Source organism: Maniola hyperantus, chromosome 3 (genome assembly GCF_902806685.2).
Source record: "Maniola hyperantus chromosome 3, iAphHyp1.2, whole genome shotgun sequence".
NCBI lineage: Eukaryota > Metazoa > Arthropoda > Insecta > Lepidoptera > Nymphalidae > Maniola > Maniola hyperantus.
Window position 1 is genome coordinate 10,329,977 of NC_048538.1, and position 26,171 is coordinate 10,356,147.

The 26,171-nt window shown below is 35.0% G+C and overlaps 2 protein-coding genes and 1 long non-coding RNA gene across 7 annotated transcripts; 1 reads left to right on the forward strand and 2 right to left on the reverse strand.

Annotated features, from left to right (window-relative positions):
- Positions 1-3,622: 3,622 nt before the first annotated feature.
- Positions 3,623-5,338, reverse strand: LOC117996659 (uncharacterized). The gene is made up of 3 exons (XR_004675681.2): positions 5,166-5,338; positions 4,412-4,615; positions 3,623-3,896 (listed from the first exon to the last, which is right to left on the reverse strand). It is a non-coding gene; the product is annotated as an uncharacterized lncRNA (long non-coding RNA).
- A 509-nt stretch (positions 5,339-5,847) lies between these two features.
- Prim1 (DNA primase small subunit) lies at positions 5,848-11,774 on the forward strand. The gene is made up of 7 exons (XM_034984780.2): positions 5,848-5,986; positions 6,065-6,321; positions 7,526-7,695; positions 8,517-8,712; positions 9,096-9,306; positions 10,228-10,567; positions 11,140-11,774. Exons 1-7 carry the CDS (start codon positions 5,984-5,986, stop codon positions 11,160-11,162), a joined length of 1,200 nt encoding a protein of 399 aa, XP_034840671.1. The 5' UTR covers positions 5,848-5,983; the 3' UTR covers positions 11,163-11,774.
- Pef (penta-EF-hand domain containing protein peflin) lies at positions 11,695-25,988 on the reverse strand. Of its 5 annotated transcripts, none has more exons than XM_069509301.1 (5): positions 25,832-25,971; positions 25,663-25,687; positions 14,044-14,398; positions 12,847-12,990; positions 11,695-12,506 (listed from the first exon to the last, which is right to left on the reverse strand). In XM_069509301.1, exons 2-5 carry the CDS (start codon positions 25,672-25,674, stop codon positions 12,283-12,285), a joined length of 735 nt encoding a protein of 244 aa, XP_069365402.1. In that variant the 5' UTR covers positions 25,675-25,687; positions 25,832-25,971; the 3' UTR covers positions 11,695-12,282. The 5 variants fall into 5 exon arrangements, with proteins under 5 accessions (XP_069365402.1, XP_034840672.1, XP_069365403.1 ...); XM_034984781.2 differs by having other exon boundaries at positions 25,797-25,954; XM_069509302.1 differs by lacking the exons at positions 25,663-25,687; positions 25,832-25,971 and adding an exon at positions 20,359-24,652 and having other exon boundaries at positions 14,044-14,292.
- Between the last annotated feature and the right edge of the window lie 183 nt (positions 25,989-26,171).

Genomic DNA, 26,171 nt, shown 5'->3' on the forward strand with positions numbered 1-26,171 from the left:
CCCTAAAGCCGACTATACTTTAGCAAGGTGACTCAATTAGAAACTTAGTAGGTAGGTGCATAGTCTAACTTCACAATTAAATATATTTATGTTGTATGTGAGATGAGAATGCTTGCAACTTTCTCTGCAGGGATTTAGATTTTTAAAAATCCCATAGGAACTCATCGATTTTTTGGATAAAAAGTAGCCTATATCTGTGTCCGGGGTGCAAGTTATCATTGTACCCAATAAGTGATGCCCAAGACTTTGTCTTTGTGGATTAGGTTATTAAAAATCCTGAGGACACTGTTCGATTTTTCCAGGACAAAAAGCAGCCTGTCTGTTCCCGGGATGCTAGCTATCTTTGCACAATATTTCATTGAAATTGGTTAGATGGAAGGGCTGTGAAAACGTAGCAGACACACGTTCACATTTATAATATTAGTATGGATTATTGTGACCACAAATCAAACATCTGATCAAAAAGCTGTTAAATCATTATTTTGATAATAACTTATTGGTTTAACCTTAAGATGCTGACTCATATATTTCTATAAATCCTTAAAAAATGTGTTTTTCTTTTAAACAAAAACACTTGAATACTCAACAGTTTTAAAATAAATATACAAAATAAATAAAATCAGCCATACATTAATTGATGTACCTCTACTAATTCTCTACACAGTCAAAATAGTTTGTTTGGTGAGTAAAACTGCATTGTTGTGTAATATAACTAACTAACTGTATAAGTATCTCTGACAGTGTGGCTGACTTTAGATATTGTGGGGATGTGTCTGGCAGTGGACCAATCAGTCAGTGCAACTTCTGAGATTCATTATATAATATTTAACATACTTAAATCCTCTTAAACTCTGCAGAGTCATGTGACAGACCAAGAGCTATCACCCGCTGACCTCTATTACTTAATACAAGTACACTGGACCTGAGATTGCCAATCTGTTTATGAAGCAACTTGATTTTCACCATTTTGGTGCTGATAGCAGCAGGGAGCGTCATGTGAGCATACTCAGAACTAAATCTTAGTGATGCTGATGAATTTTAAGTCTGAGCACTCTCAGTGCCCCACTTCGAATTGACACAAAAAAAATTATATCATTTTTTATAGCACACTACTTCCAGCATGATGTATGCTGGAAGAAGTGTGGCTATATGTGTGTAGTAGATATATCTTATCTGAATGTCTTGTGTGCATTCCGAATCAGTGGTAGAGTCACAGACATAGCATAAGAGACATTAGCTGCTGTTCTATATGAAATAAATAAATTTTGAATACAATTGATTTTGAATTTTGTCCATTTCAGTAGTTATTACTCAAAAAAATTGGCTGCAATTATACCTCACAATAATTTAATTAGTCTATGGTGCCATTATTTATTATTATTCAAACTTAGAAATTATTATAATCATACCATGAATGATATGCAGCAATTTATAACATATTGTAAGAATTATATTTTTTTAAATTAGGTACTCACAATTTTATATAGAGGATTTCAACTTCCAATAAGAAGATTTATATCCTGGGGAAGAAATTATAACTTTCTACAATTATAAGTTTAGTTTTTAAACAAAGAAAACGGACTATTTCTTTAACTAATCTTGACTAGAAAAAGAATTAAAAAAAAAAAAAAATTAAGTAGCATTTTTTAACCTCATTTATTTAAAAAATTTGGTATTCTTATGCACCGATTGGAAATTTTTTAAAATATTAAGTACTTAAGTAAATTGTAATACGAAATCAATGAGAACGGTATGTAAACTTACTATCATTTTTTACATCATCGCTTCAGCAGGAGTCCCTGACCTTGTTTTAAATCCATTGTATCACAACCACGGTTATTTTAAAAGCTTGTATTGTAATTTAACACACATAAAAACAATAAATCATAAACAGCAAAAAGTCATAGTATTTTAATTTTAAAAATATCATTCGTAATCGCATCGCAAGCTGAAATGCTGAAATTTTGATCACCAATTTTATGATGGTCTTCTTTTTTTTTTTTTAATATATTTTACGGCCCTGGATAGCAGTCCTTTAAGGCCTTTTATGATGGTCAATGAATCTTTTCCACAGAGCAAAGACCACAAACGTAGTGATTATATACTCTTTGGACCACGCAAAGACTACACATCCCTTTTAATTTAAATTTAAATCTTTTTTAATCCGTAGATCAGTACCCTTATTATAAATGCGAAAGTGTGTTTGTTTGTTGGTTTGTTGGTTTGTCCTTCAATCACTTCGCAACGGTGCAACGGATTGACGTGATTTTTTGCATGGGTATGGAGAGTGACATAGGCTATTTATCCTATGTCACTCTCCAGGTTCCCACGGGATTTTTAAACAACATAATTCCACGAGGACGAAGTCGCGGGCATCAGCTAGTAGAGTAATAAAGGTAGATTGAAGTACTGTGTAACCGCGTATGAGATAGCGATAGCACGACGTAACGATGAATAACACGACAATTTATTACCATTGTTTAGTAGCTAGTCATTTGTATTAACCGATCAACAATATTTGTATTAAACGTTTTTTATGTGAAAACAAGTAAATAACTAATGAGAAATACAATTACGCCACGAATTCTCATGGTATGTTTTGCAACTAAAGTTGCATTCCTTGTATGTATTCTTGAAAAAAACCGGTTACACGGTTAGCTGCGTCTCTGTTTATCACATCAGTATCTTTATCTGTGCTCTCTTTTTAGTGTGAATGAGAAAGCAAACATTCCTGTATCTACCTTTATTACTCTATCTACGTTTTAATCTTTACACCATTTTACACTGTAGTCTTTGACTTTTTTTTTACTTTGCTTTACGGCCCTGGATGTCAGTTCTTTAAGGCTTAGTCTTTGACTACACAGTTAAAGACACAGCACATACCAGTAATCATAGGTACTACAAAAGTATGATATCCGGTCAGGTATTTGCTCTGATCTCAGATGGAATCATGTAGATTTGGCATTAAAATAATAATACCTTGTTAGAGCAAGCTAGGTGTATAGAAAAGCTCTGAAGAGTGATAGAGATATAAACACAGCTTTTTCTTTGTCATAGTGCCAAGAGAGCCTTGAAGCTTGTCGCACTGTAGGTACATGCTCAGAACTCAGAATAATTAATACACTTGGTTCGTGGTACCTCGGTAAGTATCAGAGCCACAGACCAATAACTTACAGAGCCTCAGACTAAGAATCAAATGGAATCAAGAGACTTGTCAGACGCGTATACTAGAAAGGGACAAAACAACAAAAGAAATAATACTTAACTACGTATGAAAGGATAAGTTTCATAATTTGCGTTTGCTACAACTTTTACACAGTAATGCACCATAAATGGCTTCTACACACCTTCAATACTAAATTTAAAACAGAAAACTAAATAAAAACTCGTAATATTCGCAATAAATTACTATCACAGAGATTTGTTGGGCACAATGATATGCCCAACAAAAAAAGTCAAACTATGACAAAGACAAAAAACTGTGTTTATGTCTCTATCACTCTTCAGAGCTTTTCTATACACCTAGCTTGCTCTAACAAGGTATTATTATTTTAATGCCAAATCTACCTTGATTATTAATCTGAGGAAGTTTATGTATATATTACAAAAAAAACAAAACCAATTCTCTAACTAGCATAGTTTTTTAATACTATTTTATTAAAGTAAGCACTTATCTTAATAATTTTGTACGATTACAAGATTACAAAATTAAGTAGGTTACATTGCTATCCACTACATAGATACGCATTATATAATAATTAATAATATCTACATGGATTTATAATCATTTTTATAATTCATGTTTATTAACTATAACTTGAAAATCACTGCTATTATTGAAATAGTAATGAGCGTCCCGTTCAAAATGATGAGGATGAAAATTGAAACAAACAGACCTGCAAAAATAATTAGCTATTTAATTTATAACATATACCTACCTACTAGCTGATGCCCGCAACTTCGTTCACGTGGATTTAGGTTTTTTAAAACCCCGTGGGGATTTTTGATTTTCCGGGATAAAAAGAAGCTTATGTCATTAACTATACAACAAACTATATCCATGCAAAAAATTACGTCATTCCGTTGCTCCGTAGTGACGTGATTAAAGGGCAAACCAACAAACCAATACACCAACAAACCAACGAACAAAATGAACTTTCGCATTTATAATATGAGTAGTGATTATGTAAAGAGATATTATGAGCCTGCGAAAATATCTACGAACCTGGCTAAGTGACGTCATGCAACGCGCTCGCGTTGGCACCGGTATTGGAACGAAAACGGCCAACGGGCGAGTTGCGGGGAAGCGCATTCCAGCGAGGTTCGTAGATATTTCCGCTAGATAGTAAGTAGTTAGGTATTATACATATATTTGAACATTTAAAAATAGAAATAATAATTAAAATATTACCTTCAAACATGATTACAGTCACTATAAAACATATGACTCCAAAATAAATAATCAAAGATATCGTTAGACTCAATGCCAAGGCAATCATTATAAAAAAAGTTATAAAAGTTGTAAATTCTGGTCTTCCTAGAAAGTTGTGAGTGATTTTAATGATTTCATTTTGGACCGAGTTTGTAACCGCAGTATAAATCGAGGAACAAGGTTCTGCAAAAAGAAAATCGTTAGGAAATAAACGATCATCCAATTGAGTAGGTATAATAATTATTAATACTGTCTTTGAATCGTATTTCTCATTACTCAGGGTTGTGACCACTTTCTATTATTCATATAACTATAGGAGTTCCCGGGATAATAATGAGATGTATCCTTCCGCATAGGACTCGTCTCGGCTCTCGACAAAGAAAACAAGATTAATTTTGACTCTTAGGTTTTAAACGGTTATTATCAGGTGTTAATAATAATAATAAACGAGAACCACACGATGGCTTAACGTACTCTCATAGGTACAGAGGAAGCGAAAGACTCGAAAGAGCCAAATACGGACACCCAAAATCAGTCACTCATCCAGTTATCGACTGGGATCAAAAATGCTTAACTAGGTAGTGCGATCATGCACATAATGCATGCACTGTCACAACTCAGTTGGACCACAAGACCCTCCCGTTTATTAAATAATTAATATATTGCACAATAGCTATGCAAAACTTAATGGATATAACTACTTTAAATATGAGATAGGTTTTATTTCACTTACCGAATGTGATTTTAATTGCTTTCTGAAAAGCATTTTTTATATTAATTTCCATGGAGGAAATCGAGGAATTAATGTTGTTTTAAACACAATATACCTCCATACACAACATCACCAGACAGATATATTATAGAAATGAAGGTACCTACCTAATAAAAACATAAAAATAACAAATGACTTTTCTAAAAAGCATGGTGCTACAGTAGCCAAAGGGTTTAAAAAAAGAGCGGTATTAAAATAGAGAAAGTGCGTACCACAGACCAATGACACAAGGTTACACTGTACTGTGCGACAAGGCTATCTTGGCGCGTGGTAAAAATCGGAACTAACGTCCCCCTTTGTTCTTGTTTGAATATTCCATAGAAGAATATTCTGATCCAAGATTCATGCAAGATTCTTTCTGCCTTCCACCTGCCCATGGATCTAGAATATAAATTTGCTTGGAATGAAAGAATTTTTATGTACTACTTCGTAGGATGTAATAAGGATTATTACTTGGATAAATTATTACCTCCTATGTCGATGTTTGGCATAGAGTCATTCATCCAAGATGTTTAGAATATAGGTACCTACCTACCTACATTCGTGCACCCTTCTGCCTTCCAACAGCGCCCCTCTGTCAATGTCATTCAAGTGCCAAGAGAGCCTTGTCGCATACTTCATATTTTGACAGTTTGAGGCCGAGTTTTGACTTTGACGGATTGAGAATTTTTGGAGACTTTCGCGGTCTTTTTATTTGTTATCATTACTTATCATAAAGTGCTTATTGCTTAAGAAGCAAAAGTTCTTTTGGCGTTGATTATTGTTATTGTTGTGTAAAAATGGTACATTTTCTTAATAATCAACTCTTAAAATAAATTACAGTAGTTTTATACTAAAGTATAATATATATATTATTTCAGGTCAACCAGCATGATGAAAATTTGTTACCAGACATGTTGCCTTTATACTACACGAGATATTTTCCTCAGAACATTTTTTGTAGATGGCTTTCATGTGGAAACAGTCCTCAGCCGCTATCCAATAGAGAATTGTCATTTACTTTAGCAGATGATGTGTATTTACGATATTTATCTATCAGTAACCAAAAGGAATTCCAAACATTGTTGCAGAAGAAATGTCCACATAAACTTGATATTGGTGCAGTTTACAATATTAAGTATGCTTATTTTTTATAGTTTGCTAATAGTCATTAAATGAAGACTCAATCATGGGTAATATAATTCTAGTGCTTTAATAATTCTTGACTTCATCGCATAGTAGGTATTGTATTGGTACAGTTTATGTATGTGGGTAATTAATCATTTTTATTTATTATAAACTAAGCAACTATATAATAGACGATAGTCACTGGGGTTGCATGGTGCTGGAGTGGTGATTGGTGACCTCACACCAGAAAGCATAGCATTGGCAGTCTCCTCACTAGGTGGACAGACAACATTAAACAAGTCGCAAGAAGCCACTGGATTCATGTGACACAAGACCTTGTGGTGTAGAAGTCCCTGCAAGAGACCTATGTCCAGCAGTGGACCTCTATCTGACGATGATGACATCAATGTAGCAACTTTAGCTGATACACGTATCACTTGTGGTTCGGATTTTTTAAATGATTGTATAATCTATTTTTTAATTTATTGAGCTTCAGCCAGACACCCTTAAAGTTGTCTAGCAGGAGGTTCCCACGATACTTAATGTTTGGCAATGCATGACGTGATTTATATTACTATCCTGAAGAAAATATAAAAAAATTAGACTTTATACTTTCATGTAAAAAAAATTATACTTTTATTAGGTATTTATTTTATTTTATTTATTTTTATTTTTCATGTACCAAAATTGTAGTTACAAAGTAATAATAAATTAAGTTACATTGGAAATGCTTATCCCTAAACATAGATTTCTTCCAGCTTCCCATTCAAGGTTGTGAGTAAGGCGTATCAAGAAGTGGAATAGGTCTACGGTACTAGAATCTAATAAACTACATAAATATCTTATAATAAATACCCAAATCAACTTATATACAATAATAATACTTATAATAAATAATAATATACATAATATATGAAAAATATAAATACATATAATATATAAAATACTCTATTGTAATGATAGGTAATACTGCTTCACTCTGTATTTGAATGAGTGTACTGAGTGGCAGTTCTCTCTGACATTTTTACATTAGGTACCTCTTATCTCTCAAAGCCAACATGATCCAAACAAACGTTCCTCCTAGTGTTGGGGTTAATACACAGAGAAACTTTCAGCTTTATATTATATTTATTTCAGCTTTATATATATTTCGGCACGCGCTGGCTCTCTCTCTATAAGCTAAATAGTATATTATTAATAAAAACATTTCACAGGCCCTCTATTGGTCGTCATGATGCAGTTGTACTAGCTAGGGAGCTAGTGTTTGATATTGATCTGACAGACTATGATGAAGTGCGCACTTGTTGCCAGGAAGCTAAAGTGTGTGATAAATGCTGGAAATTTATGGTTGTAGCCTGCGAGATTATTCATACTGCTTTACAAGGTAATATAGTTTCATAAAAAGTGGTAGTCACTTAGTTGTTAAGGCATAAGCTTCCTGTTTAAGGGGTTGGGTGTTCTATCCTGGGCACACACAGTTTTGTAACTTAATAGGCTTGGGCTTGATTGCAATCACACCAAACAATGCAGCCTAAGGTGGAGCGCACTTGCCTAGAAGGTGCCTATTCAACCATCTTTTGAAGTTTTTTTTTAAGAATATTAGCCTTTATGACTAATATTCCCTTTCCCCTCCAACTAAGTGAAAAGCTTGTGCTAGGAGTAGGTACGACAATAGTGCAACGAGTAAGGTTTGAACCAGCAACCTTTCGGAATTCAGTCCGCTCCTCAACCGTTGAGCTATTGAGGCTCTGAATCACCAATAGTATAATAAATGAAGTAACCAATATTATCGCTAGGACTAGAAGCAGAAAGGGCATTGCATCTTCTGACTTTACAGATTAATGCGTCTTTTAAGCAATTAAATATCTCAAAATGTTCTCAAAGGTGTGTGAAGACTGCACTTGGCCAGTGTGGTGGAAGGCGGTCTAAACCATTCGACCGGCGGCGATGGGTTGAGATAATGATGATGATTGTTTCATATCTACCTATAATGTTTTAAAATTGTATCCCATCAATACCAAGTATGAGTCAGACCTGATCACCGAGGGTTCCATACCTTATAAAGAAACAATAATATTCGTAGTCTTTGTTTCAATATTGATTAGGTTCTAAAATCTAAACGATCTTTTATTTTATTTTGGCATCATCACATATTTTTTTAAATACGTAATCCATACATAAAATGGCGGACCTTTTTCGTTTCAGAGGATTTTGGTTTTCAACATATTCTATGGGTATTCTCCGGGCGGCGTGGCATACATTGCTGGGTGTCGGACTATGAAGCTAGGACATTGGATAGCCCTGGCCGAGCAGCGGTCGCAGACTACCTGTGTCTTATAATGGGCGGCGAAAACCAGAATAAAAAAGTCCACTTGGCTAATGATCAACATTCTAGTATATGGTATGAGAGATTTTAATCCTGCAAGGTTTATTTAACTCTGCTGCGTTAGTTCTTGAATGCTATCTCATCCAGTAGTAAGTGATGATGCAGTCTAAGATAGTAGCTGGCTAACTTGAAAAGGATATGCAAGTTTTTTATTACGGCTATATCTACCCTACCCTTATTGTTTCTACACCGCATCGTACTGAAACGCTAAATCGCTTGGCGGCATGGCTTTGCCGGTAAGGTGGGAAGTAGCCACGGCCGGTTTTTATCGCTCGAGTGTGGTGTAAAACTGTACTGCAAGTCCCAACAACAACTGTACAAAGTTTCAATTCGAATGAATGATGCGTGAGTGCATAGGTAACGAACAGACAAAACGTTTATTTTTATCTTGTTAACAGGAGGTCCCTTACCATAATCGATAAATATTTTGAAGAAATTTTCCAAGACCAAGACTTAATTTCAACAACGGAAGGATTAAAAAGCTTTTTAAAAATGATACCCGATGAGGCATTGAGAACCAAAGTGGAAGAAAACTTAGAAAATATGCCCAGATCTTCTCTTGAGAGATGGGATACATTTGTTAATACTTATAATCAATTTTGTAAAGAAGTAAGTAAGACATACAACAAAATTTTATGTTCTTGAAGCATGCACAATGCACATCTAGTGTAGGAACTTTCTTTTTTCTTCCTGGGTTTCTTTTCCGCACTTGACGCAGTCGTCCTTTGTACGTGACCTATATAAAAATATGAAGAAAGTAATGTACACCGACCTTTGGACGATAGCAGATTTGTAGACCATAGTCTCTGTCGTTGAGACCGACAAAACGTCATATAGGTATGAGTGACAGAGACAACACTACAAATCCGAAATGTCATTCTAAAGGCTGTAAATTTCTTTTTTCAGCTAGTAAAATATGAACATACAGTACGGGGCGTACTGTATGTTGATATTTTACTAGCTGGTGCCAGCGAATTCGTTGGCGTGGATTTATGTTTTAAAAAAAACCTCGTGGGAACTCTGGTTTTACGAGATAAAAAGTAGCCTATGTCACTCCAGGTTTTAACTATATCCATGCAAAAAATCATGTCGATCCGTTGCGGCGTGATTAAAGAACAATCAACACACCTACATAATATGGGTATTGGGTACTGATCATGATCAACCCATCGCCGGCTCACTACAAAGCACGGGTCTCCTCTCAGAGGTGCTCAGAGTGAGAAGGGTTTTGGCCATAGTCTACCACGCTGGCCATGTGCGGATTGGTACACTTCACACACCTTGAGAACATTATGGAATACTCTCAGGTATGCAGGTTTCCAAACGATGTTTTCCATCAACGTTAAAGCAATTGACATTTAATTCCTTAAAACGCACATAGCTCCGAAAAGTTAAAGGTGCGTGCCCGGGATCGAACCTCCGACCTCCGATTAACTAACCTAAGATTCCTAACCACTAGGCTATCACAGCTTTTTTACATTATACAGTTATTATTGGGTAGTTACTAGTTCATAATCTTATTTATTACAGAATATAAATGCAATAAGAAAAATGAAATATTTGATTGAAGAGATAAAGATACAGTACTGTTACCCGAGACTCGATGTTAATGTGACTAAAGGGTTCAACCATTTACTAAAGTCACCGTTTAGTATTCATCCCAAAACTGGCAAGGTATCAGTAGCTTTTAAACCGGAACATGCTAGAAGTATGAAATTAGAAGAAATACCTACCATATACTCACTCCTTGATGACCGAGCTCCAGATAATGTTCAACATCAAAGCAATATGAGGGTAGCTGTAAAATCCTTTCAAGAACTAGTCTTTTCTTTGGAAAAAGCAGAAGCAATGAGGAGGAAAAATGATGCAAGTATGTATAGCTTTTAGCAAATTGACGTCGTCAACCAAAAGACGTTCGCTGCTAGACATAGATCTCTTGGAGGGATGTGTTGCCTAGTGACTACGATATCAACCGATTGCAATTGTTAAGCAACGTTGACCCAAGTCAGTAACTGGATGGGTGACCGACTTTGGACTTTCGTTTCCTCCGTGCTACGGAGAGCACAAGCCGTTGGTCCCGGTTATCATCACTAATGTTTGATAATAACTGTAAAATGTTAAGAGTCGAAATCTCGTTTTCTTAGTCGAGTTGTATGCTGCGGGAGGATCTGGGAACCCTTTTGTTATGAAAGCAAAGAGGTCACGACCCTCGGCAATGAGGAATACCTACCACTATAAAGAACGGACTTTCACGCGCCGCGGTCTTGCTCTGCCAGTTTCCAGCGGCTCCTTGCGACTTGTTTGATGTCTGTTATGTAATAGGGACCTGTTTAATGCTATGCTTTCCGGTGCAAGTAGCAAAGTTTTTAAGCTGTGCGTTGTTTTAAGTCTGTCACGGTATTGTTTTAAATGTGAAGATTGACGAGGCATTTTTGGTTTTAGATACATCGATATTGGAGTTTTGAAGAGAACGCACTCGACCGCAATAGTAGTTTTTTCAGTACTGAAAATACTATTGAGGCCAGCACCATAGCGCGCGGTTAATGAACAATCAAACTAACATTATACAGGGTGTAGAACGCTAGCAAAAACGAAGACAGGTGATATTACTGGTATGATAACACCAAAAAACACAAGTTTTGCATGCTATACATTGCGGGGTTGAAAAATACTAAATCACTAAAACTACAAAATTAGGCATTTTGGTTATTGATGTTGGATTGTGTTTAGGTAGTATAACAATAATGCTAAGTTTTTGCTAGCGTTCTGGTTATACCCTGTATAGACAGATAACAATGCAAGTTAACATAACGCGTGAAATTTAACTCATTTTAACTTTTTGTGTAAAAATTTATGTCAAAAGTACGATTTTAGTCCTTATTTTAAAGGTAGCCCGTACTTTTGACATGACAGCTGACCCATAGCGTTAAAATGGCGCGTGAGCTCTTGCGGGTGTCTCTAGTGAAAAAAGAGACAAAGATATGAAATAAAAGTACAATTATGAAAACATTGCTTTTATTGAAACAACGCGCAAACAGCAGAGCTCAATGTGCACATACTATCCAGTGTATAATAAATCTCTATATAAAATAAAAATCTTAAATGAATATAATTTGTTTTATTACAATCTAAAGGTGAAGTGCTTGGCTTCTCCTTTTGGGAATGACAAAATAAGTATTGGAATCTGCTTCTGCACGAATCTTATTTTACACACATTTTTGTAGATTGGCGACATATTGGTAATAAGCTTATGTATTATTTTGTAGGAAATATTTTTCTTCAACAGACTTCATTTTGTAGTTCAAGTGAATTTATGGTGTAGGTATCCTGTGGCAAATTGGCGAATACTGGCAATAAGCTTGTGTATTATTTTGAAGTAAATGCTTTTCTTCAATAGGCACTTATTTTGTAGTTCAAGTGAATTTATATGGAATAGGTATCCCGTAGCAAATTGGCGACATATTGGCAATAAGCTTGTGTATTATTTTGAAGGAAATACTTTTCTTCAACAGGCACTTATTTTGTAGTTCAAGAGAATGTATGGTGTGAGTATCCCGTAGCAGTATTTCATTGCTTAAATCGTATTCATATGGAGCAGCTAAGCGCAACGTTAAGAAAATCTTCGAAACCAATTGTCACTGTCCCGTTTTGTTGCGTGTCTCTCTGTTTGAATGCTTCAGTAAAACGTTGCACTTGTACGCAGAGTACTATGAAATTATCTACGGATGTTTTGCCCTCTCTAGGATCGGACTTTTTTGATAGAAAGTTGACGAATTCGGGCGTGAACCGAAAACCCATTTGTGACAGTGCTGAAAAATAATAACAATCATGAACTTCATGTTTGTTTTGCAATTAGGCGCTACGGGTGGAACACATAGATTCAGTACGCGGCAGAAAGTAATGTACATCGACCTTTAAGAGATTTGTAGAGTCTCTGTTGTTGAGATCGACAAAACGTCACATAAATATTAGTGACAGAGACAACGCTCTACAAAGCCGAAATGACATTCTAAAGGCCCATGTACATTACTTTCTGCCGCGTAGTGCCTACTTAAGTTGTAACTTCAGGTTGGGTTACTTGTTGAGCACGCACTATACCTACATTAGTAATTCCGGCTTTAGTTATTAAGTGGTAAATTCAAACCGAACCTTTTGATAACTCCTGCTCATCGATGTTCCCAGACTGATCTGTATCGTAAGTCTTAAACACGGCAAGCCATTGGTTTATGTAAGTATACAATTTGTCAAACTCTTCCAAGTTGATGTGCCCTGAACGATCTTTGTCAAACATACCTGTAAAGTGCAAAGTAAGAATTAATTATTTAACTTGCATTACTCCACTAGTTAATACATAGTAAATCAGAGTCGAGCAAGACATATGCCAGGAATCAAATTATAAAACAATCGTCGTCAATTAAAATTAAAAACAAAGTGGTTGGGTACTGTTGAGTTTTGATCTAATCATAGGATTTAAAATATAAACAGAATGGTGAGTGGCGTCGTATAACGCATTACCATTTGGTACAAATGCGCGCAAAACAAGTAGTCCTATCTGAAGTTGCAATATGGCGGTAGCGCAGATCATAGACTGGGATTAAATACTGAGCCCGGCTGAGATCTGTTTTAGTACAATGGGCACTCATACGCCCCGTGATCAGTTGTTTTGCGCGCACTATACGCATCGGCAGAAAATGACGAGGAGTGGGAGCAGAGCATACCCTGTACACAGATTAATTTTATTGTACAAGTTTGGCGTCACCTATTAGATTAGAATCACTACTAATATTATAAATGCGAAAGTGTTTGTTTCTTGGACTGTCCTTCAATCACGTCGCAACTGAGCAACGGGTGGACGTGATTTTTTTGCATGGGTATAGATAAATACCTGGAGAGTGACAAAGGCTACTTTTTATCCCGGAAAACAAAGAGTTCCCACGGGGTTTTTAAAAACCTAAATCCACGCGACAAAGTCGCGGGCATCAGTTAGTAGGATAAGTACCTACCTATATTTTTAATTCAAATAAACTTTTACAAGTGCTTTTTAATCGTGAAAATAATTTACCATTGGTTCGGATTGCCAAGAAGAACCAGCAAGAAACTCATAATCCATACTAATATTATAAATGCGAAAGTGTGTCTGTCTGCTAGCTTTTCACGGCTCAACCGTTCAATCGATTTTGACGAAATTCGGTACAGAGATAGCTTGCATCCCGAGGAAGGACTTAGGCTACTTTTTATCCCGGAAAATTAAACAGTTCCCAAGGGATTTTCAAAAACCTAAATTCACGCGGACGAAGTCGCGGGCATCATCTAGTATTATCTCATATTCATAAGTATTCTACTTACCAATCATTAGATTACACGCAGCATCCGAAAAAGATTGACCTTGGGCATTAACCAATGCTGATTTTAACTCTGTTGCCGATATAAAGCCAGAATGGTCCTTGTCTACTGCAGTGAACCATTGTTGCACTTGGGGGGAAATGGCGCCTCCTGCTCCTATTGACGGGTAAGGGCCATGGCCCATTTCCAACTGTCCCGCTTGCCCGGCACCGTAGCCCGGTTGATTCTGTCCCGCTTGCCCAACACCGTAGCCTGGTTGATTTTGCCCCGCTTGCCCACCACCGAAGCCCGGTTGATTCTGTCCCACTTGCCCGCCACCATAGCCCGGTTGATTATACCCGGCTGGATTATAATTTGGCTGAAAGAATAATTACGTACATAAATAGGTACAGTACCAACAATTTACAAGCGTTTTTAGGGTTCCGTAGTAAACAAGGAACCCTTATAGTTTCGCAATGTCCGTCCGTCCTCGTCTCAGAGACTATTAGTGCTAGAAATCTGTAATTTGGCATGGATATAAATAATAATCACGCCGACAAAGAGGTGAAATAAAATTGTGATAAATATTTTATTTAGGGTAGCCCCCTACATGTAAAGTGGAGATGATTTTTTTTCTCGTCTACCCCATAGTGTGGGGTATCGTTAAATAGGTCTTTTAAAAATACTGTGGGCGTGGGAAAATATGATGTTTTAAAGTGCTAATTTTTATTAGAATCAAGTGTCCCCCCCTTAATCAGCCAAATGGTAGTATATAGGAACGTGAAAAAATTCACAGCAGTAGTATATAATATAATCAATTTTAAAGGAAAACTATCATGGCATTATATTTGATAAGGTCCCTAGCGATTGGCTACGATCTCGTCGTGAATCAAGCGAAACCGAGACCTCGCACTTATTTGGCCGCAGCGAATGCACGTTCCCCCTGCTCAATTTTCTGCTGTTTAACAGAGCTATTGTCATTTGTCATATTCTGACCTTCGAAACCGATTTAGGATGGGTATGGTAGGTATAGTTTTAGGTTTTTAGACTGAGATCTTTAAAGCGTACTTTGACTTTGCACAGACTTAAGTTTGTTAAAACGAGACAGATTTATGCCAGCAATAGCAGCGATCTTATAACGTTGTCTCCTTTTAACAATGTATGTATGTAATATATAATGTATATCTCCTATAATAATGTATATCTCCTTTTAACCTTAGGTATGAGCAAAGTCAAAGTGCGCTCTGCACTTTATAGATCTCACAGTGTAGCCACAGAATACTTGGTAGACCTTACTGGTACCGAAGTCTCACTCTGCAAAGACGTTTAAATGAATACTAGTAAATTTTGTTACGACGCGTAAAGTGCAATTCAGCTAGCACTGCACTGCGGTCTTAAGATTAACAAACGCCTCCCTTTCTATTGCGTAGAGTTTACGCAATAGAAAGGGAGGTGTTAGTTAATATTTCATGAGGTCGAAGAGTAACGTGATCAAGTGAGCCCTTGCCTTTACCGAAATAACCTTTAAAAATTAAATACTTTTTCTGTTTTAAAACGAATTTATTCTATTTAAAATATAAATACTTAGTCCTATTTACGTATTATGTACATCGTAAAAACAATACAAAATAGTTGCAAAAGCGATGAAAAATAAGGCAAACCTGTTTTAAGGATTTATGATCCTTAACATTATATTATGTATAAGTATCAAAAGGAAATTGAAGGTAGGTAGAAAGGAAGGTAGTAGTCAGCATCAAATATACAAGAAATCTTTACAAAGTATTACATATGAAACACAAATAAGACAATAGGTAGGTACAGTATTATAAAAAATATTGTACATCGATCTTTAGAAAGAGATAGCGGATTCGTAAAGCGTTGTCTCTGTCGTTGAGTGAGACCCGAAATCTCATTCTAAAGGTCGATATACAATATTTATTGCCGGCTACTGTACCTTTCATCAACCCTTAGTTTTTGATTTATATTATGACACAAATAGTCTGATGGATCAAAATGAAAAAATTGTTAAATATTATTTTTTATGTAAGTAGGTATGTACCAGTAGGCACTAATAGCAAAAACAAATTTTATTGATGCCCACATAATACTAGTACTACTATGTAATATCTAAAGCTGACTGACTGTAAACATGTAATTTGTGGTGAAATCTCAAACACTATTTTACCCAGGTAGGTATTTTGTGTCTCTATCATAATTCTGAGGTGTCTGATATAATAATATGTAGGTAATTACTACATTATTATGCTGAATGTTGGGAATAGCAACATTACGATAAGTCTTGATATTTTAAACTTTATTTTCAAACCTCCAAAAATCTGATTTAACAGTATGAGCATTTGAAGCTTGAATAAATAAATTTCTATAAATTGCTATTTATATATATTTATTGTGTTGCAGTTTTTATTACTTTATTAATTAATTTAATTTACTTTACTATTCCAGTTTGTAGCAATTTTGTAAGTTTCAAACGCCTGTAAAATCTCATTTTTTGACTTATCATGTGTCAGATACACATAATAATATCAGACACTACAGAAATCAACTTTAGAGCCTGTTCTACTTACTACATTAATTCATATATATAACTTAGAAAACATACTTAAAGGTCTCTGACGAATGCATATTCTTATTGTAAAATATTGTGTTGTATGAAGCTGTAACTAATTAGGTAGGCACAATGCAGTCTATATTATTAGTCATATTACCTGTATCCTTGTATGGAAATTATGGTATCTAAGTAGTAGCACAAAATATATAGTAGGCACATGCTATAAGATCACCTAAGTAGGTACAATATAAAAAGCATTTTGTTATTAACAAATTATTTTAACAGTTAAAATGTTTAAAATAATATATTTTTTTGTTCATTGAATTCTGGGGTTATTTGCGCGCAAAACAAGTACTCCAATCTGAATGTGCATAGTACAAAACATCTCACCTGGGCTTGTGTAAATTTTAATATTTAGTCTATGACATGTGCAAACCGACATGTTGCAACTTTAGATTAGACCTCTTGTTTTGTGATCGCTGTATTAATGCTATGCTATCTTAGTTTTAAAATTTAATACTAAATATGTCAAAGTTTATTTTGATTCTTATTATTTATACATAAAATATTGTAACTGCAAACTTGCTAATATCCTATTTATTATTATCTGTTTCCTTTGCTGCCAAAACTCCATAATATGATATAGGTAGGTATATGGTTAATCACAGAACAGCAAACAATCATTCTCCTTTTGAAGATATAGAAGACATATAAGTTAGGTCTAATGTTTTACATACATAAAGACGTCATCTAGTTGCCCACAAGTGATGAAGTTCATCCCAGCCTATATTATGTCCGTAAAAACCTATTTTACCTACTAAAAAGTAGAATTAACTGAGTAGCCCAGAACCAAATATCTGACCACCCCAACACCATGCAGTAGGTACCTATACCACTAGTGTTTTAAAAAGTGCAAATGCAGATCCTATGAGGCCTAAGGATTTCCGTAGCGAATCGAAGATCGAGTAGGTAAAGCCGAATGAAGGGACGACCGAGTAAGTCTTTTGGCGCAGCTCATTAAAAAATCTTGTGGTTAGTTGTAATAAAGGCAAATCAGTGCTAGGTAAAACGGGTTTTAACTGTAACAATATAAACACCTATACTTTTTATCAATTAGTAGCGAAAAATGACAGCGGTCTAAAGCTATCATATTCATTATTGATAAATATATCTTACAATAACATAATTAATAAACATTGAAACATCATTATTATGTAGTTATGCTAGACAGAATGTCCTTTTAGTGTGCAATAATTTTAATTTAACAAGACAAATTGTAAAGCAATCAATATACTATCATAATCTTTGCTATTGAGTTTTTAAATTAAATTGAAAATGGTCAAAAAAATTAGACAGATGCTTGAAAATATTCTAGAACAGTGTTTTATTTAACTTAATTTTGTAATACCTACAATCGCAAAATAAAAAAATATGCAATAAATATATACTACCTACTTATTAGTTATTTTGCAAAAATCTACAGTATATTGAGGTTGGTGGGTTACACTCTATTAAAAAATGTGACTTGGTACTATTGTCCCAGTTATTTATAACTATTTACAATAATCAATAAAAGTATGCTACCTACTTAGTATGTTTATGGTTAATCCTACATTTTGCATGGGGTTATTGTTTTTAACCTTAATAGCCAATCGAAGATAAGGAGTGAAAGATTGTTAGTTACTACAACAGATGCTAATTTTATCCATTACAGAGTTTATTTTATAAAACAAAAATACCCACTAATATGAAAAATATTTTTGCTCCATGTACAGTCAATATGTGTATATATATTTTATTAAACAATATTTATTTGATCAATAAATTGTAGTTGGTAGGTAAGGTAGGTAGATTGTGCTCTTTACTTCTAATCTCACTCCACCTATGTATTTAAAATGAAACTACTAACTTCGCCCTAATTTTGTGAAGCTACCTTTATCTTAATATTATATTAATCAAGTCTCTCAATTATTGTTACAACTTTACTATAGAATAATCAATGTGGCTAATTCTGTTGTACACCAACTCTAAACTAAACTAAAATGACACATCTAAATCTATTGCTATCCCTTTCATAATGTTGCTTGCAGAAAAGAATAGCACTAGATTTAGACCCGTCAATTTAGTTTAGTTTAGAGATTGTGTACAAGAGAATCAGCCCCAGTGTTTCAATAATTATAATAGTTTATTTTATTACTGATCAAATGCAAACCTTAGTTAAACCCTTAAACCATAAGAGGCAACAATTGGATTCCATAAAAGGGCTAGTTTCAACTACCCGAAAATCTTACAAGTTATAACATTTTGTTATAAGCTAATCATAAACTTATAATATACCTACACTACAAATTACAATATATAAATTAAGGAATATTTGCTCCAATATTTATACTTTAATATAATTAATTACTGACTAACAGTTCAGAAAATAACAATGATCATATTTATATAATATATATATAAATGATGTTCAGTCTTTTACATCAAACCAATACTGGCAAGTTTGTTCCATTTTGTACTAAGCAATCAAGATAAATGTCTAGACAGTGCGCTTTAACAAAGTAAGACCCACATACAACCTAAACTAGTGTCTAAAGCTTCATCATTTTTATAATTCACCATGTTTTCATAGAAAATGTTGTGGCTGTAATTTTGATGTAGCTTAAGGCACCAAATTATTATTTAGTGGCTGCAGCACAGAAGATATTCAGGATTATATATAAATATTACACACTAAACAAGCATTTAAGATCTTTTATCTAATAAAAGTTAATAAAATGCAATGTTCATAATATAACAACTGACAACATAATATTATCCTTATACATGGGTCAATAGATCATGAGACAAAACCAACTAAAAATCTTTAAATACCTACTACTAATCTGTACCTAGGTGTCCACATCAACAGAAAAGTTTACCAAAATTGGACAGCCAGAAATGGGTTATTTTTTTTGTTTAACTTTGAAAGTCGGCAACACTCCTATATAACTATAAAATGATTTTAATCACATAATTATTATTTATTTTATATTATGCCAACTTAGTTTCTATGGTTAAGGAATTAATTGTTTTGTAATTGTATTTTAAATGTTTTGCATGGGATTTCATCTAGTTTTCATATTTTTCTATTTTGTGGGTTAATTTTAGCATTTAGAATTTTATCATTATGCTGTTGAGGACTTTTTTGTAGATTTTTATATATTCCAGAATAATTTTTCTATACATTATTTACAAATATATAATTATAGTATGGTAAAAGCATTTCTTTAAGATAATATTCCGCTTTTTTTTTATGCTGACTTGAGTCAAGAAATGGTCACTGGTAGGGGCCATCTTTTGACAAAAAAACCAAAATATATATTATATTATAGTTATAATAGCCAAACAAAACAAAAAAAAAACAAAAGAAACAAAAAGTGCATTCTAACTACTTTCCTACCAGGGAAAGAATCTTTAAATTTGGCTCATTAAACCCAAAGACACTTTGTACATGGGATAATCTCTGGAAACAAAATGTTTGTTTTTTTTTTGTTTTATGGGATAATCTCTGGTTCTGGTTATCCAACTTTGATACTTTTTGTTGATTAATATACCTGGCAAAGCTAAAAACACTTTACAGACCTATAGTTGGAATTTGTTCTAGATTAGAGGACTTTTTTAACTAAATTGACCCATCTATTAAGACAAATACATAAAATTGTAGACTTAAACATTACCACTGTGACTAGAAAAACTGTAAGTAGCTGGTGTTACACAGGTATTAACACACACTTGTATAGACGGCTTAAATGATGAAGGAAGAAGCTTATGCGCTTCTGGCACTGGAGAATAACTTCTACACACAGCTGTTTCAAAATGTACTTGCTCACTTCTATCTGTGGGCACTCCATCAAAGCTTGTTTGTTTAGCCGAGTCCCCTGTCCCACTGTCCTTACATGACGAGTGCTCGGACACATTGTCAGGGAACATATGAGGAGAGTCACTGTCACTATGCACAACTGTTGTCATTTTCACACTTTCAGATGGAAAGTTGTTACGGACAGCTCCAGCCATGCGTCTTCTTGTATGATAGATAATTACCACCCATATGATTGAAGTTCCCACTGCACAGCACACCACTGTAATTATTATAATACCTGTCATATCTTCTTCCTTGACCATAATAGCTACTGGAGGAAGAACTTTCAGCTCTATCATATCTTTTTTAGTGCCTAGATCATTGGTGATTTCACATTCATAATGACCAGCATCGCTGGACTCCGCTCCGATAATAACAAGTACTTGATCATCTGCAGTGAAGAAGTGACGTTCGGTGGGAACTATTGAAGACCCATCCTTTAGCCATTTAAGTTCTGGCTTGGGTGATCCTGTTATCATACACTGTAGTACTACAGATTCCCCACTTGTGACTTCTTTATTCTCCATTACTCTAATAAAAGATGGTTCTTGTAAGACTGACAAGGTTGCATTAGCTATAATAGTTCCAGCTGAATTTTTTGCAGCACAGCTATATATTCCCACATCTGTTGTTTTAGCATTAACAATAAAAAACAGATCATCACTTGGCATAACGTTCATGCGTCGCTCTCTTGCCGCAGGGAAGTCATTTCCACCATCTTTTTTCCAAGATATTTCTGGTGGAGGGTCACCAGTTGCAGCACATTTAAGTTTAACAGTCTCACCAGTTTTCACAGTTACATTAATTGGTGTCCGGACAAACCGGGGAAATGTAACAATATTGACTTTTGCTTTGGAAGAGTATGTTGTTCCAAATTTATTACTGACCACACACTGGTATTTACCAGAATCAAAATGTGTCACATTGGATATAAACAACACAGAAGTGGCATGATGTTTCCCATGGTCTGTTACTGTGACATTCTCATATACTCTGGGATTGCTGACATTGCCATTATTTTTTCTCCATAAAAATGTCATGTTACTGAACGGATTAGATGTGGCTGAACAAATTAGATTTGCAGGTCGATTTTTTATTGCTAGGTGTGACTTGGGATGTTCAATAATTCTTGGTTTAGGTGAATCCCCACAGTTATCTTCCTTTAAGCGGGAGATAACAACTCCTCGCACTTCTGCAGGGTAAGCACATGTTGCGGTGACATATTTTTGTTCAACTTTATCTCTAATCCATTTAACCATCCACAGCAAGTTACAATCACATAACAGAGATGATGAGTTCAAATACAGTTTTCTTATTTTGGACATTGTATTGAAAGCGTGCTGTTGAATTGATGTGATATTGTTAGCTCGTAAATCTAATTCTACAACATTAGATAAGCCTTCAAAAGCTCTTGAACTAATTGATTTGATGTGATTAGCAGATAGGTTGAATTTCATAAGGTTCTGTAGCTTTGAAAATGGGCCTGACATATCTTCAACTGTCCAGGATATTTTGTTACTGTTTAGAAGAAGTGCATGTAACTGCACCATGTGGCTAAAAGCCTCCTGGGATATAGAGGATATATTATTATTACTCAAATTGAGAGTGTGGAGGTTGGTCAAATGTTGAAATGTACGCCCTTCTATCTCTATTAAATAATTATGAGACAGATCTAATTCTTCTAGACTGGTACAAAGTTCCCAGCTACTAAAATCAATTTGGGATATTAAATTATTGGATAAGGATAGTATAGTTAAAGATTCCAGACCATACATCCAACCTTTAGATATACTCCGTATTTTATTATGATCCAATTGCAACAAATTCACAGATTTGAATCCAAAAAATGCTCCGTCCATTATATTTTCAATATTATTATATTTTATTTTCAGTATAGTCAAACTGGATAGTCCTTGAAAGAGCAGACCGGTGATGACATGGAGTTTGTTATGATTCAGTTCCAAAATTTTCAAGTTGGACTGATTCATAAACAGATGATTAGGTAGTGATACAATTTCATTTCTATTCAACCTTAAAGTCACCAAATTAGTCAAATTGTTAAGGGCTCCATCCTCTATCACTTTAATATGATTGCTGTTTAGGCTTAATGTCTTGATAGTACTATTCACAGGAAAATGCCCAGTGTCTATTGAACTTATATTGTTTCTATTGAGGCTAACTTCTTGTAATTGATTTTGATGCATAAAGTTTGGAATACGACTCAATGCATTTTTGTCTAATTTCAGTGTTTGTAAGGATAACAAGGCATCAAATCCTGTGGTAACATCCTTGCTTAATTTATTGTAACTTAGGTCTAATTTCCCCACCCACTTTGGAATTCTTGGCACCGACACCAAATTTTTTCTTGAACAGTCTACATATTGTTCCAAACAGTCACATTTGTGAGGACATTCAACGTTCTCATTTTGTACTGATATTCGTATTAACAACACTAGAGTCACAATCGTGAGTAAATGGGAGTATCCCATTTTTATGCATTTGTATTTTAGTAATGACGCCAAAGTCATTTACAACAACGATTTACGTCTTTGTTCTTACATAATTCTAAACACAAATCACACACTTTTAAAGTTTACGTCTGATAGCACTTCGCTTAAATCCACTTGATTAGATTATTACGTTTCACTATTGATGAAAGAGTAACTTTGTAAAAACAATTCCATTTGTTATTTACCGACACACATTCGGACGCCATTTTCTCTAATCAATTTTTGATTCCAGTGTAGCCAACTTTGAAAATTTTTCCACCGAATCCAGAGTGAATTATAACCAGTAACCATAGACATAATTTTTACGGAATAAAAGGTACAAAAGGTAAATTGTAGTTTATATTGGTCAATAACTCAATACATCCATACTAATATTATAAATGCGAAAGTGTGTCTGTCTGTCTGCTAGCCTTTCACGGCCCAACCGTTCAACCGATTTGGACGAAATTTTGGTACAGAGATAGCTTGCATACCGGGGAAGGACATAGGCTACTTTTTATCCCGGAAAATAAAAGAGTTCCGATGGGATTTTTAAAAACCTAAATCCACGCGGACGAAGTCGCGAGCAGCATCTAGTATTGTATATTGAACACTTGAAAAGATCAGCCGCCGAGTTTCTTGCTTATTTTTCTCGGTAGGACTTCTTTCCGAACCAGTGTGGTAAAATAATGTTAATAAGTTTATTTGAATAAAAATATTTTCTACTAGATCATGCCCGCGACTTCGTCTGCGTGGTTTTAAGTTTTTGAAAATCCTGTGGGGAACTCTTTGATTTTCCGCGATAAAAAGTAGCCTATGTCCTTTCCCGGGATGCAAGCTATTGCTGTACCAAATTTCGTCAAAATCGGTTGAACGGATGAGCCGTGAAGGGCTAGCAGACAGACAGACAGACAGAGAGAGACACACTTTCGCATTTATAAAATTATAGTGTGGATTCTATTCTAATCCAGGATCTGTCTATCTCCATTACAAACAGCCAAATTGGTTCATTAGTTGTGGTGTGCAGAAGTCGTCATCATCATCATCATCATCATCATCAACCGATAGAAGTCCACAGCTGGACATGGGTCTCTTGTAGGGACTTCCACAAGCAACAGTCTTGCACTGCCTGAATCCAGCGGCTCCCTGCGACTCGTCTGATGTCGTTCGTCCACCTAGTGGGGGTCTTCCAACACTGTATCTTCCGGTGCGAGGTCGCTAACGTCTTACGGTTTTACGAATTATGTGCCCTGACCATTGCCACTTCACCTTCGCAACCTGTTGAGCTATCACGTAGAGAAACTCCAAGCATAGCTCTCCCCATCGCCCGCTGAGTGACTAAGCCGTCTTATGAGGCCCATAATTAGCGACCATATCTCGGATCCATATGTCATCACTGGCAACACGCACTGTTTGAAGACTTTGGTATTCAAGCACTGAGGAATTTTGAACAAGAATTCATCTCGAAGCTTCCTGAATACTGCCCAACCGAGTTGGGTTCAGCGCCTGACCTCTTTCTCGAAATTAGACCTACCCAAGTGGATTGAGTGTCCTAGGTTATACTCATCTACAATTTCGAGTGCAGAGCTCTCAACGATTACTGGTTGGGGCCGGACATAAGCATTAGACATGATTTAGTCTCACTCATATTCATTTTTAGGCCACCTGCTAAGAAGCTCTGCTAAGGTCATTGAGGTCTTCCAGAGTCTCTGCAATAACAACTATGTCATCAGCAAATCGATGGTGAGTGATGTACTCGCTGTGGATGTTAATGCCAAATCTGTTCCAATCCAGAAGCTTGAAGATGTCTTTTAAAGCTGCGGTAAAGAGCTTCGGGAGGGGGGGGGGGAGCAATTACGTCTCCCTGTCTAACTCGAATTTTTTATTTTTTATTTTTATTTTTTTAGTGCACTCCTAAACATAATATTATTGTAACACAAACGTTTCATCTTTTATATTTTTGACTTTATCTCACTTTTTTAATCACCATCTGTCAGTCAATTGGATCTATTTGGTAACTTTTAAAAGTATGGATGCTTACCCGCTTTCTTATTGTATCCAGGGGATAGTCACAGATTTACAGTTTACCCTTGCAGGTTTAAACTAATTTATAATATTTTGGGCTGGGTGTACCACGAAAAGTTCTTACAATGATACCACACTCCCACAGCCTGGCACATGCAGTGTAATGAATCCAGCAGTTGCATTGATTATTGAAAAACGATAACAAAAACATAAAATTAACATTGGCATAATAATAAATATATTTTATTGTTACAAAAAGATAATGCCGCATACACATAATGTGGCTAATTCTGTTGTACACAATCCCTAAACTAAATTGATAGGTCTAAAACCTAAATCTATTCCTAAGAAGCATTACGAACAAAATAGTAATACTTATATTTGTCACGATAGGGGCTTTTTAGGAGACCATTCAGACGATATGTGTCATATTCAACCTTAATACATAGTGTAAAGGTTGAATATGACACATGACGTCTGAAATCTGAATGGTCCCCTAAAGAAGCCCCTATCTTGACTTATTCCAGTGTTAGAGCATCATTCTAGTTTAGCGCACTGATTATTATTGCTAAGTGATTGTGTACAACAGAATTACCCACATTGTCATAGGCATCTACTAAATAGAAAGCTGCTCATATAAAAAGATTTGTTTTACTTACGTTATAGGCCATTTTATGATGAATTCTGAAATGTAAAACCACTGGTTAATCATTTACACTTACTAATACCAATTATTTACTTCAGAGCTGATCATAAAAAATAATAATATAACAACTTATTCTACTTTAAGTACCTATTATGAATTGGAAATAATCAACTTGATCTTACTTTAATAGAGGTGTTTAGTTTTAAATTAATAACCTAAATGTCGTATTTCTATTATTTTATTACTTAAAAACACTTTTTTTGAATCAAAATAGGTACGGCAAACAGCACGAATGTATATTCCAGGTATGCACAGAGTACATATGTTAAAAGTACTCTGTGGAGTACATTATATACAGGTACCTATGCACCACCGATAAAAGGTATGCACCATAGATTATCTACTATATACTAGATGCACCATAGGTATGCACGTATGTATTACTTTACTCTATGGGTATTCTTTATGCTTTATTCTTTCTCAGTAGGTACCTAGCACTCAGTTTTGCCTAGTGTATTATCT

Coding starts and splice junctions, on each gene's coding strand:
- Pef (XM_069509302.1), bottom strand. CDS start 23,017: ATGACTTTGGCGTCATTACTAAAATACAAATGCATAAAAATGGGATAC. Junction 14,293..20,358: donor TAAGCCGTCTATACAAGTGT/GTGTTAATACCT, acceptor AAAATCAACCAG/GCTACGGTGTTGGGCAAGCG. Junction 12,507..12,846: donor TGAGCAGGAGTTATCAAAAG/GTTCGGTTTGAA, acceptor ATTATTTTTCAG/CACTGTCACAAATGGGTTTT.
- Prim1 (XM_034984780.2), top strand. Junction 7,696..8,516: donor TATTCATACTGCTTTACAAG/GTAATATAGTTT, acceptor TTTTCGTTTCAG/AGGATTTTGGTTTTCAACAT. Junction 9,307..10,227: donor ATAATCAATTTTGTAAAGAA/GTAAGTAAGACA, acceptor TATTTATTACAG/AATATAAATGCAATAAGAAA.